At 40.8% G+C, this 14,150-nt stretch overlaps 1 protein-coding gene across 5 annotated transcripts in view; it reads left to right on the top strand.

The window, feature by feature from the left end:
- The window catches only part of szt2 (SZT2 subunit of KICSTOR complex), a 165,818-nt gene that overhangs the window by 136,526 nt on the left and 15,142 nt on the right, over positions 1-14,150 (top strand). For 4 of the 5 annotated variants that reach the window (XM_039812482.1, XM_039812483.1, XM_039812481.1 and 1 more), the window contains 6 exons: positions 1,328-1,530; positions 2,176-2,272; positions 4,282-4,362; positions 5,430-5,504; positions 10,903-10,968; positions 13,724-13,937. In XM_039812482.1, the coding sequence (XP_039668416.1) occupies positions 1,328-1,530; positions 2,176-2,272; positions 4,282-4,362; positions 5,430-5,504; positions 10,903-10,968; positions 13,724-13,937 (736 nt within the window). The remainder of the gene's footprint in view (positions 1-1,327; positions 1,531-2,175; positions 2,273-4,281; positions 4,363-5,429; positions 5,505-10,902; positions 10,969-13,723; positions 13,938-14,150) is intronic. The other variant, XM_039812484.1, reaches the window with a different exon arrangement.

Here is a 14,150-nt window from a genome sequence, read left to right as displayed (position 1 = left end):
CTCTTGGCTGCATCTCTGATCAGTCTTCTCATTGTATGAGAGCTGAAAGTTTAGAGGCGGACGGGTCTTCATAGATTTGTAGTGGTCTGATACTCCTTCCTTTTCAATATTATTTGCGCTTGCCAGTGCTCCTTGGGATGTTTAAAGCTTGGGAAATCTTTTTGTATCCAAATCCGGCTTTAAACTTCTCCACAACAGTATCTCGGACCTGCCTGGTGTGTTCCTTGTTCTTCATGATGCTCTCTGCGCTTTACAGGACCTCTGAGACTATCACAGAGCAGGTGCATTTATCGGAGACTTGATTACACACAGCTGGATTCTATTTATCATCATTAGTCATTTAGGTCAACATTGGATCATTCAGAGATCCTCACTGAACTTCTGGAGAGAGTTTGCTGCACTGAAAGTAAAGGGGCTGAATAATTTTGCACGGCCGCTCTTACATTGTTTTTATTTGTTAAAAAAGTTTGAAATAGCCAATGAATTTCGTTCCACTTCATAATTGGGACCCACTTGTTGTTGATTCTTCACAAAAAATTACAGTTTTATATCTTTATGTTTGAGGCCTGAAATGTGGCAAAAGGTCGAAACGTTCAAGGGGGCCGAATACTTTCGCAAGGCACTGTATGTGTGTGTGTGTGTGTGTGTGTGTGTGTGTGTGTGTGTGTGTGTGTGTGTAGGGGGGGGGAATGTGTCACCTTTTCAGCCCTTCTGAGTTTGCAGGTATGGTAAATGAACCATGGTAAACTTCCCTCCATCTTGCCAGCACCCAGATCTCTGTGCTCATCTCCCAGCTCAAATCCTTTGAAAGACCCTTCGCTGGCTTTGAGGGCTGTTGCTGTTGCTCCAACTATAGATTGTACTTCTGCATTTGGACACAAAGAGTATAGGAGCAGACCGAGAGAGAGAGACGCCACTCTCTCTCTCTTTCTAAAACTCATTAAACTGTAAAACTAGACAGTGTTGATCAAATATAAACCAAGACTCTGTTACTGTTACTTACCTACTTCTCACCTCAAATGTTTTCTGAAACATATTTCAGTGCACCGTTTGGCAGTGGCTACTGTTTCCTGTATTGCGAAAACGTAGGCTAAAAAAAAACTCTGTCAGGTGTGGCGCAGTGCATTCTGGTAGTTGTACGTTTTTTACCTTTTGAGCGATACCACAGGTACCACATTCCCTGTTTCTGTTTTCCCTGGCAGTGTAGCACCAATTTAAAAGAATTTTGGTGCCATTTTACTGCATACACAGTCCAGTTTTATGAAAAGACCCTCTTTCCAGTGATAAAATACTTTTTAAAAAAGATGTCTACTGTTCTCTGTGCCAGAAACGGCATCGCTCCAGCGACTCCACAGCGTCCGGTCGGGACCGCAGCTACAGCACTGACTCAGCTGACATGCTGCCCAGCCGGCTGAAGGAAGAACCCTGGCTGCTTGAGATTTCTAGCAACTTCCTCCAGCAGTATGTCCAGTACCTGCAGAGCATGGGCTTCATTCTTGTCCAGGTCCGACCTCAGTCTCCAGCTCGCAGGTCTGTTTCTGCAAAAAATTGCAGGCTTTCCCTTCAAACAATTTCTTTCTAATCTTTAACTATTTATTAGTTTGTTATCACGTTTTGCCCGTATTGTCTTTGAAACTCAATTTTAATGTTTTCTTAACCTCTTATGTTTAAAGTAATTCCATGCTCCTGTGGAGCACTGTCAATCAATGTGGGCTCAGATGCGTGTCAAACCATCTCTCAATACTCCACAAAAGAGCACACACCATGCATATCAAATCCTGATGGCAGTAGATTAAAGTACATGGAAGTATTACACTGTTTTTACAGCCCAAGCTTTTGGTTTGCTGTTTTGAAATATATCAACTACCTGATCATTCCATTAGTAAATGTGTTGCACAGTATCGCAAAGTGTTTTTCCTTATGTGGCTGCTAATTTATTGTGTGAAAGTTAAACATGTCGGCCTCTCTATTGTTCTCTTAGTCTTTTCTCTTCCTCCATTGTGAGCAGCCATTAGTCATCATATGTCTTTTTATTGTTGTCTGACCTCTGACCTCCCAGCACTGCTGCCCCATGGCTGATGGGAGCAGAGCAGATGCCTGTCCTGCCTGTCACTTTCTAGGCTCCGACCGTGTGACTCTCTCTGAATTATGTCTTAATTCCCCCATCTCTTGCAGCATTGCCCGGGCTCGTGCTGCCATGCTGAGCTCTATGTCATCGGAAGGCAGGATGTCTTTTTCTTATGTAAAGCAGAAGAGCGAGGACAGCCCTAAGGTTAGTGTTCACCAATCTTATTCCCCAAACACAGACACACACACACACACACACACACACACACACACAATCTTGGGTATTGAGCCAGATTGTTATTGTAACGATGGCCCCTATAATTTCAAATGTGTGCGCAAAAACAAAGAGTGCATCAAGATGGCTAAAAAACATTGGACTCAGCCATACATGTTTGAGCCTCGTGCTGGGTTCAGACAGGGGGCGGACAGCACCCAAAACTGCCCGCTCTCCTTGGGCGCACACGCTGTTCAGACAAGATGCTCCGCAGTCAGACCCAGACTGACTGTATGAATGTATATAAGATCAGAAATTTTAGGAGACATAAACATAAGAAAAACACATTTCTGAGTGGAAGGGATCTTTAAGTTAAACACTGTTACTACACGCACAACCTTAAACCTAAACCCAGTCCACAGTGGGAATATCACCAAATACCAAATCTGACAACCATGAAGCATATCTCCATCTTTTTTAAATCAGGCACTGGCTCCGAATAAAGTGCTGACACAATTGTGGTGAGGCAGACCATAACAGTCACCATAGGAACTGAGTCAAAGCCCAAAGCTGCGCAGTGGAGATCAAGTGAAGACTTGTTTTAATAGGTATACTAGACTTGTATAGTTATAGATAGAGCATTAGAAACTGGTACATTGCTGTTCGCGGTATATATTTTCATATTTCTCTGGATTTTTTCCAGAACCCATGCTAAAGTTGACTAAAAAGAGGAATAAAAAAAAACATCTTTTGGAAATTGATCTTAATGCCTTAATTAAAAAAAATTTAAACCAGAAGGCAGATTTTTATTTAGTTTTTTCATGGATCCAGGATACTATGCATCCTGATAAAGTTCCCTTGGCCTTTGGAATTAAAATAGCCCCACATCATCACATACCCTTCACCATACCTAGAGATTTGCATGGTTTTATTTCAGTTAGCCTAATAGCTGGTTTGATTTGCATTGAGAGAGGATTGAATGGAAAGTACCCCATGCCAATCTCTAGGTATGGTGAAGGTTATGTGATGATGTGGGGGGGCTATTTTAATTCCAAAGGCCAAGGGAACTTTATCAGGATGCATAGTATCCTGGATCCATGAAATAACTGGCCTTTAAAAATAAAAATCTGCCTGCCTCTATGGGAATTTAACATATGTACACATGTACATGTACATAACACATGTATTTTAAGGAAGAACATTTATTTATTTATTTACGATACATTATTCATTCACAAAGAAAATTGGTGTCCTAAAGGTTGGATTTTTTCTAATTTTTTTAATTAAGGCATTAAGATCAATTTCCAATAGATGATTTTTGTATTCCTCTTTTTAGTCAACTTTAGCATGGGTTCCTAAACTCATGAGCAGCACTGTATGCTTCCGAAGACAATATTAATAGGGACAGAATGTGTGTGGTGTTGTAATAATGAGGAAAGAGTGCAGTGCTCAAATACCTGCTGGGCGTTCAGGAAAATCGGTGCATTTTTCTGTCAGGTAGTGGTAACCTTTTCATTGCTACTTACATCATTGAGAGGTGGCTTGGATCAGAGGTTCCTTGTCCTTTTTTGGCACACAACTTTGACAACTCACAAATAGGGATGACCGGTGACTTCTTTTATCGGTATTTGGCGAAGAGCAGAAAATACAAATTTGCTGTAAGCCGTGGTCGTGCATGCAGCCTCTGTTTGCGACACACACACACACACACACACACACACACACACACACACACACACACAGACACAGACACAGACACAGACAGTGCGGACAGCAGAGAGGCCCGGTGAAGTAAAAGATAATATTCTAAAAGTATTATTTTAACATTACCCATACTCTCAAAATTGGTCATGGGTTTAATTACTGTATAAAGAAATTAAATGGCAGCACAAAATATCAGCAACAGGGCTTAGAAACCACCTGTATCTGCCTTCAAGCACCTGCATAAGACAAACTGTGATTGTAAGATTTTTTTTTTTTTTTTTAAATGGTCTTTGCAGACGACAGCCTCTGGCACCACGGCGTATCACCTCCAGAGGGCGCTGCCAGGGGGCATCGTGTTGATGGAACTGGCTTTTCAGGTGAGATTAGGACCACTCCAAATCACTATGCTCACTAACTATACTATACTTGCTAACATCACAAAGGTAAAAATATGTTCGCCCCTTTTAATGTTTTAGCGTTTTAGCACATTTGGTACAATTCATGTATGTTTAAGTATAATGGCAACAATTTTCTGGAGCATACCAAAGATTTTTTACAATGAGTATCAGCGTAGGACATTGCAGTATGAAAAATAAAATTTCACAGACTTCATGTATCCTTTTAAAATGGTCAGGGGCGTAAAGAATGGTTGCACCGTGTAACATCAAATGTCACCGTGATGGATAACGAACTTCAGGCATGTTTCAAGTCTCTTTTAGTTTAGGATTTTCATGTTGCACTGAAATGAGTGTAAAGCAGTGGAAGTCAAAAGTCATTAGGATTTGTCCTCTGGGGACCATAAATGTTTTTATTATTATTTTTTATTATATTGCACCGCCTTTCTGTTAACAGTTTGTACTTCCCAAACCCAAGCTTACATAATCACTGATTAAATGTTCTCAGACTTGACACAGCTCCTGCAGAGCCATACAAGACATAATATAACTGGTTTCTCGAGCTGAGACAAGACAAGTGAAATAAGGCAAAAGGTTTACTTTTACCAAAAGATATAAATTTGTGATTACATTTCCATGCTGTCAACGTACAGTAAGTTTGACCCCGTATGCGTTGTCTGCTTTCCCAGCCATATTATTTCCAGGCAAACAAATTCCTGGGGTCTGGGGTTTTGTTTTGTTTTTCGTTACTACTTTGAGTAGCTACTGTGGTTCAGTGGGTAATAAACCCACTGAGATGTAATGTTGTGCTTGTGTGGATGGACTTGCGTGGCTAAATTAGTCAGAATTTGCATTGAAGGCCATTTTAAAAGTCTTCAAAAATCATCCTGTCTCTCTGAAAGCCGCAGCTGCCCTGATGAACAGTAACGTACCCCAGTATTCAGTGTGCCATTCTCATCATTCACGGGTGGCTCCATCAGCTTTTAAGCCACACATTAATAACAATCTTTGCATTAAATAATCAGGTGTGTTCATTCTCTTTCTGCCAGGGCTGTTACTTCTGTGTGAAGCAGTATGCACTGGAGTGTTCCCGCATTCCCATGGGCCAGACGGTCAACTCCCAGGTAAATGATTGGCAGAAATTTGCACTGCTGTGTGGACACACAAAACTAAGCTGTGCCTTTTTCTTCTGTTGGGGTTTTGTAGGGATTGAAAGCATGAAAGAGAGAGCAAGAGTAACAGAAAACGGAATCCCAAATGATTTCAGTGTCTCAGTTTCACATGTGAGGGGGGGCGGGTGTACTGATCTTTTCGTATACCAGTGGTTTTACAGTAGGGTCCTGGGACTTCTGGGGGAAGTTTGAGGGTCCTGAATTGGGTTCTGAGGTTCTTAAGAAGGTGACAGGGCTGCTGGTTCTGCTTCCAGGGTCTTGGAGGGGGGGTCCCAGGTGTCAGTAAGATTGAAAGTTTGGATGGTTCAGAGGTCTTTTTTGGGATCGGAAACATTATTTTCACTGTTTTTATTTGATAGATATTATTACAATTAAAAATGACTACTCTAATGACATTCTCCACTTGATCTTCTCATGTAAAGTGTAGATATTTCTAAAGTTTGGCACTAAAAGACACCTAAATTCTCCAAATATAGGGATAACGGAATAAACTCGCAATAAATGTCAGTCTTGGGTGGAATGTGTTTTTGCATGGGGCTCCATGGTGCGAGAATGTTTGAGAATAAGTTTGCTGCTACGTGGTCGTTGCTGTAGTTTTGTGTAATTTTGTCTCCGTTTTTGTTGCTATGATATCATTGCTGTGGGATTCCTTTCTGTCTACATCTTTGGTGCCAGATGGTCACTGCTGAGATCACAGATCAGGCAGGGTTATCTGTTGATGAAGTTTGTGCAGCTGGTGCTCTTTGCTCTGTCTGTTCATCCAAAGCAGAGGTTTATGCTCATAGAAACTCATTTGGGGCCCTATTGTAATCACACAATGACCATATCTTATGCATAAAAAAATATTGGGTAGAGAGCAAACAAACCCGACAACAGCCGAGTTTCATTTCGGCGTGCCATCAAGTTACTCGCGGAATTAATGTTAATTAGCGACAGCTGATACGACCTACCGCAGGAGTCTCGAAATAGCAGCTAAGTAGGAACTTAAAGAAAAAAAAAAAAGCTATTACAATCCTGGCAGCATCTGCTGGCCTCGGCATTCCTTTTAACTTTGCGTGACACCTTATTCGTACGTTTGGCAGTAGTCTGGCATTACCAGACCTATCTCCACAGCGCTGTGTCAATGCTAAAATATGGTCTGGCTTCACAGAGTAACATTCTGGGATAGGGGAGAAACACTCTGGCTTGTTTGTATTTCTTCAACCAATCACAATCGTCTTGGGTGGCAGTAGCTCAGTCCGTAGGGACTTGGGTTGGGAACCGGCGGGTTGCTGGTTCAAGTCCCAGTACGGACCAAAGTACAGAGTGTGGATTGGTAGCTGGAGAGACCTCCTGGGCAGTGCCAGGTGCTCTTGAGCAAGGCACTGTACCCCCCAACTGCTCAGAGCACTGGCAGCCCACTCACTCTGACATCTCTCCATTTGTGCATGAATAGGTCCTGAGCATGTCTGTGTGTATTTCAGGCCTGTGTGTAGTGATTTCTAACAGAGTGTAAATTGTAATTTCCCCACTGGGGATCAATAAACAGTATAATTATTATAATTAATTATTATTAAGCCCCGGATGCAGCGAGGGGGGCCTTGCAAAATAGATTGTGGAAGGGGAGGAGCGTGAGAGATGCACTGGATGTCTGGATGGCTTTATACCTGCACTGTACATCCAGTAAGCCAAACTAGTTTTGCAGTATTAGTACTAGTATTTGCTCATTTGCTTTACAGCACAAAGGAACATTGCTTTACAGTACAACTTTGTCAACTAATTTATTAAAGCCATAAAGTTGTTTCCATTATCGTGACTATGATGTAGTTGTTTTGTTTTTTTAAATTGACGCAGTGCAATAAATCAAGCTCTAGGAACTGTAAGTTAAATATTATAGGCATTCATTTGGAAGCACATCAAATTTGTTTCTGGACATTGTAGACACTGGAGGCATTTCTTTGTTTTCGGTTCAGACCCTTTCAGAACATAACCACCTGTGAAGATGAAATCCTGATGATCTTCCAGAGTGATTCTTCATCTGGAATGAAACTAACTTTGATTCAGTACTTTCACTATCCAGGGTGTTATTCACACTATGTCAGTGGTTAGACTTCATTGGGTTCTCCGATCCAATGTTGGCTGAGAAGGTAAAGTGAAGTGTATTAAAGGTACAGGAAGCTCAACATTGTGCATTTGTAACTGAATAGGTGTTAAATGGGTCTTATTTATATTTGGCCATCAGCTCTTAGAAATGGCATCAATTGCTATTAATTTGCCCATATGGTGTTTCTTTCCTTGAATCATATTATCTTTACTAACCGTTTCAGATGCTGGGTTTTAAAACAGTTTGGCAGTGTTTCGTCACAGGGGAAATCACCAGGGCGTCTCCTCTGAGTCATTAGGCCAATTAGTGTAAACTATTACAGGGGAAACGTGTATATTTGGCTATTTTTTCACACTACCTTCGACGATGGAATTCACTTGCATTGGAAGTAAATCTTCAGAAAATTGCCGTTAGCAAGTAGCAAACTGTCTGATATAGCTGACCTTTGAGGAAATGGAGAGCTGCAGAGTCCAAAACAGAAGAAGTTGTTGTAGCTTATTAGCTGAGTTGCACCATCCACTTTTATTTAACCCTCCTTTGCTGGAGTATAACTGCCCCACAGAACAGGCTTGGATTTAGGACTGTTATGAGACAGAACTTGATGGGACAAATATCTCTCTGGAATAAAATGTGTTAACATATTGTCCTGTTATCAACTGATCTGACTAGCTTGGATTGTGGCTGACAGAAGTTACTGTACATACAATATGTACATAAAACATACAGTATGTACAAACAAAACTTACTAATGTATAAATGTCTCCAGTAGTTCACCTTTTAGCCGTACAAGTAGTCACTACGTCACCAAGCTTCTAGAAGCACCTATTTTGGAAGGATGCACAGGAAATAACTTTGCTGCACAACTTCGTGTAACACTTTCAAGAATTTTGTGAGCAACTTGAGCTAAAAGTGAAAATAAACTGGTTTTATTATTTCCACCATTTTCTCGATGGAAGAAACATGATACTAAATCAAGCTTTCTGCGACTTTCAATAAATAAGTTAAAGGAAGTACAACTCTACTGTGAGTTCTATGCGGAAAGCTGTGATTGTGTGGTCTACACATAATCAGAGGTTTGCATTTTTTTATTTTTTTTTTTCATTTCAGGCCTTTCAGATGTAACTCTAATCCCATCTGCCAACACCCCATGTCTTAATTTCCTGCTTAAATCCTGGTACTATCTTAGGTAACATCACAAACCGTTTCCATTCTCCCGCACTTGTGACTGATCCATTTTCAGAGTGCACTTTGTTGTGTCAATAAAGGCAGAGAAGGATGTTTTGAAAGATGTCGTGACAATTGTTTCCCTCTGGATTTGTTGTCAGAATGTCTACAAAGTGATGTAAGAGAATGACTGACTGTCAGCGTGACGGTGCCTTTATGCACAGCGGGAGGAGGCACAGCAGGGTGTGAGAAAGGATGAAAGGATGCATCTGTTACAACTGTTGTGTCTGCTGAGGATGTTCTGAAATAGTCTGAAGAAAGGCTCGAAATTCATTAAACTGGGCCTAAATAAATGTTTAGGCCCAGTTGAAACCAACTCGCCTTAGCGACCCACAGGACACTACACATGCTATAAAGGCTCTTGTGTTACATGCGAAACAATATGGACTAGTTCACTAATTAGGGGTTACTAATTAAATAATTAATAGATGAGAAAAGACTGTTTAGAATATGATTTACAATGAAATGACAGCATCAATAAAAATACACTAGGCTGAAAACACACTAGAGTGGCCTTTCTCACAGAAGACATTTTGACATTTCACATTAGAAAAAGAACACATGTGAATGATAAAATGAATGATTGCTGAATTCCATTTAGCTGCCTCAGTTTCAGGGTCCTGGTATTGTTCATGCTGTCACACTGTCATGGCCTACTGGGACACTTGAATAGAACAGAAGCACTGTTAATGTTATTGGTAACACCTGTGCTTTTCCTACTATGACTAGTCAGAATGTCTGCTCGGAAAAAGGCCTATAGCACAAGTTTAGAAGAGAAGAGTGATAAAGTCAGCAAACTAACACAGCAAAATCTATTTTGCTAAACCTTGGTGTCAAACAATGGTGAGTGCATGTCGTATGATGGTTCCTTCATTAAGGTACACAGGTTTACAGAGGGATGAGTCAAGGAAACTTTGTACCTTGTATCCTTTGGTTGTTTCACAATAAAACCTACCCCTGCCTTCACAGTAAAATCCATTTATAATAAACCAGATACAGGAGTTAGTATTTAGTAGCTGTATCTATAACTTACTCTAAAGAAAGCAAGGCTGAACAAAATGGAAGCAAAATAATGTGAAAATGCACTAGTAAATAACAAAGAAGGAACATGGGATTGCCATGGCACGACAACTTAAAGGCAGGGCTGGTAAATTTTTCCAATAAACACTTTTTTTATATTTTGTTTGAAATGGGCTTCACACCCTGACAGCTATAAATAACTTGAAAAAGGTGCGAAAAAGATCTGTCATCTGTAGCTGCTGTAATCCCTTAAAAACGCTCACCAGTCACTGCCTTGCGGTCTGCTTGGAGAGAACCAATGAAATGCCCCCTTGCCCCGCTGTGCCTACTCCACCCCTCCCATGAACTAGCCTGAGCTCAGTGTGCGTTGTCGCCACATTGCTAACAGTAGTCATGTCTGTTTTATACATTCTGGATGATAATATTCTGTGTTTGCTTACCGCTGAATGAGACATGAAGTCAAATTGCGGTCTTTGCTCCGCTCTGAAGCAGCGAGGCAGCAGTGCTCGTGCACGTCTGTGTGTGGGCAGAGCCCCAAGGGCAAGGGGAGGGGCTAGATAGACCCCCGAGGAGATGCTACTTTCAAATTTTGCTAGTTTTTCAACATTATCAACCTTGCCTTTTAATGATGTTGCAGAAAGTATGTAAATACTGTATATACTGCATTGCTGTTTTACACATGAACTACTGTAAACACTGTAGCCACAGCACTGACTAGTGGTTTTAGTAGTCAACTAGTCAATAAATAGTGCAACCTCTTCCAGACTTTCAATGAAATGGTCCAATCTACAAGAGACATGCTTTTCCTTTATTGACCTCTGGGCAACAGTTTTATCTAATGGAGGTCCACAGCTATAATGTGTGTATGTATTGTTTGTCTCATTGCATTTTTGTACCATGGAAAAGGTTTGAAAATCCATGTTCTTATTTATTCTTGTAGTATCTCTTCAGTCTTCCTTTCCATCCATCTGTCTGTGTGTCTGTGTGTCTGCCTAGTCCCACCTCATGTCATCTCTCCATCAGGGCAGCCTCCTCACCAAACCTCGGTGCAAGCCGTTTCCAGATGCCCCCCCAGTATCTGACTGTGCGGTATGTCCCAGCCATTCTCAAGGGAGGGGTGTCTCACTACAATCAGGTTTCACCCCTCCCCGCCGCTTTGCTTGCTGCCATCAGTCCTGGTCTCTTCCTTTCCAAATCTACGTCTATGTCTTTTTGTCTCTTTAGTAATGAATGAGTTTCAGTGTTCAATGAAGTGTTCTTTCATACCTGTGGAAGTTACAGTTGCTACAACATACTGCTTGACTGTACCAGGTTTAGCTGGATGTAGGGTCTCAAAGATTGGTTTTACCTGGGCAAAGGTCAGGTATTAAAATATTTTTTTTTTTTGAGGTTCAGGCCTGAGTCAAGTTCCCCTGTGATTTCCTTTTCCTTCTTGATTTTCAACAAATCCATCTCCATGCTTGCTTGTTTGGGTGTCGTGGGTGTCTCTTGTGTTTTTCTAAGTGTCCGTTCAACCACTGTTGTCCCCTCTGCTCTTTCTTTAATAATCTTACTATATTTCCTCTTGCATCTTTGGTTGCCAGGGGGTTGACTGGAGCTAGGACTTTCTTCCAGGCCTACTTCCACTATCAATTCTAGTATCTTTTGGGGTTTAAAGGGTCAATTATTGAATAACATGGGGCTGAAAACTGCTGCTGCTCTGCTTGCTATAGATGATCATATCGACAGACTGTAAAACTTCTACAATTCTATTGGTTCCTAATGGTAATGTTTCAATGACTACATATTTGAGCGAACAAAAATGATGTGGAGTTCCCCACGGTTTGATTCTAGGGCCACCGCTGTTTAAACTCTACATGATCCCACGAGCTTAAATTACGCAGAATTACTGTGTGCAAGTCAGTGATTTGATTTACTAAAAAGAAGGAATTTGAGGACTGTCGCAATGTTGGGGGAGCTTCATTGTATAATAAAAACATGTATATGAGTTTATAGGCTGGATCCAGTATTTGTAGACATGATATTGTATGCTTAAAAATCGCTTCACAATTTATGTAAAACATGTTTCATATTTGAATCAAATAATTAAAGTCAATCAATTTATTTTAATGTTAAACACCATTTCACATGTGAAAGAAAATTACAAATTGGCTCATGTGATTTTCAGATTTAGGACCTGTGAAAACATAAATTTCACAATTAACATCACATCTGCAATACTGTTTTTACATAATACATTCATATACGTGTCAAACAATATTTCAAATGTGATGAATTCACACAGCCAAAAGTTCAGTTTATTTATAAAAATGATCATAGATACCCAAACAAAATCATATGTAGGCATATGTGGTTTGTGGACATACCGTGAGAAACTTTATTTTTCACATTCTTTCTAATGTCTGTAATATTTCATAACTTGGACCTTGGTATTTTTATAATCCCAGCTACAGTCCTCTCAACATGAAGACAATAAATCTGCTACCATTAAATATATAGTGAAAAAGTAAAGAATGTATATCTAAGAAAGACCTAGAAAGGTTTGTCAGATCACTGTACTAGCTACCTGTGTGTAAAATCCTTCCTTACCACCAAAATTACATAGTGTTTGTGTGTAAAATACATGTCAAATTCTGTTGTTCCTGGACAGAAAATGCAGGAGTACAACCTCAAAGTGAAATGTTGATGGATGTCACCGTGTTTAAGCTTTCCTATCATGACTGTTTTTGTCTTTATTTTAATCAGCTTGCTTTGTGTATTGTCTTCTTCTTGTATGACCCCAAATTATTACAGCTTCTTCAATCAATGTCGCCACTGTCATTCATTTCACCACCACTGAGTGAGGCAGACGGGATACGAGCTGCAGCCCCTCGTCTTAACCTGACAATTTATTCTGTCAAAGTTACACAGGGCGTTTAATTAGCTAGAACCGTTTGAGATTACATGTTAGGAAATAATAAATGTTAGCTTTGTAGTCAAGAGGACACATGCAGGAAATGTACTAAAGAGGTCTCTGTAGTCACAGTGGCCTCCTGGCTCCATCGATAGCAGACTAAGAGGTCACACTTCATTTGTCTGCCAGACTGCGGGAATACCACCGGGGAGAGAAAAGTTAAAGTTCATCTTTTCATACCTTTGTGCCAAAAGAATATTCTTCTTTCTCATCTCTGTGTTGAGGTTAGTGATGATGGTGAACATCTCCTGCCTTTATGCTAGTACAACAGGAATAGGGGCTGAATGGTTCCAGACACTGACACAGAGATAAAAGTTTTTCTAAAGAAAGCTATGCAGTTTTTCTTGACTCTTTGATTTAATAAAGTCTATTTGTATAGGTGCCAGGCAAATGGTCCAGATGAAAGTAAACGCGCGAGAGTAGCATTCAGCTCTAAATTCCCATTGTGCTGTAATTACCTGCACACCGTAGCCTCTCACGGCATTTGCAATTAATGCTTTTGTCAGCCCCCTTTGATGTTGGATTTAATTAAATAAAATACTATTATGAATCTGTTTGATATCAAAGTTGCTAACAAAAGGCTCTCACCAAGTAGCAATGGGAGTCACAGAGCAGCAGGGCCTAAAGCAGTCAAAGCTGGGAGCAGCTGGAATGGCAGGGTGTTCCCCTTCAAATGCAAAACAGGTTAAACCATTTAGTGAAAGTATGGTATATGCCAGATGACATTCACTTTCTAGGGATCTGTGTAATGATAATGGTCAGCTTTGAGGTTGGACTTAGAGTACCTTCTGGATTTTGAGGCCATACTTGTTTAGTGTGACTTCTTTCGCCCTGTGATTATCCGCTAGTCATTCTGTGCCGGTAATGACTGTGTCCACCCCTCTGTTTTAGCTCTCCATGCTCTTCACTGAGGAGTGTGATAAGGTGCGGGACTTGATGCATGTTCACTCCTTCAGCTACGACTTCCACCTGCGAGTGGTTCACCAGTACTTGGTTGGCTGCCACATGACGCTACGCCAGGGCTACCAGCTCACCGACTTCCTGGATGACTTCATCTCCCATCACCCGGACATTCCCAAGTTTGGCCGCAACCACGTCTTCCAAGGTGACTTTGGTGTAAAGTTATATTTAAAGTCACTCTGCAACTCCCAATTGCTGGGGAAATCTAGAATCACCAGAAATGGGCAGATTCACTAAAGGTGTGTGCTTAAAAGAGCAAATGGCTACATCAGAATACCATGTGGTTAACACACAGTGGATAAAGAGTAGAGAGTGAGCTACCTCTGCTGTCTTGGCTTAGGCTACATTCACACTACTA

Source organism: Perca fluviatilis, chromosome 9 (assembly GCF_010015445.1).
Source record: "Perca fluviatilis chromosome 9, GENO_Pfluv_1.0, whole genome shotgun sequence".
NCBI classification, from domain to species: domain Eukaryota; kingdom Metazoa; phylum Chordata; class Actinopteri; order Perciformes; family Percidae; genus Perca; species Perca fluviatilis.
Note: the sequence above shows the minus strand (reverse complement) of the source record. Positions and strands in the feature narration are given on the sequence as shown.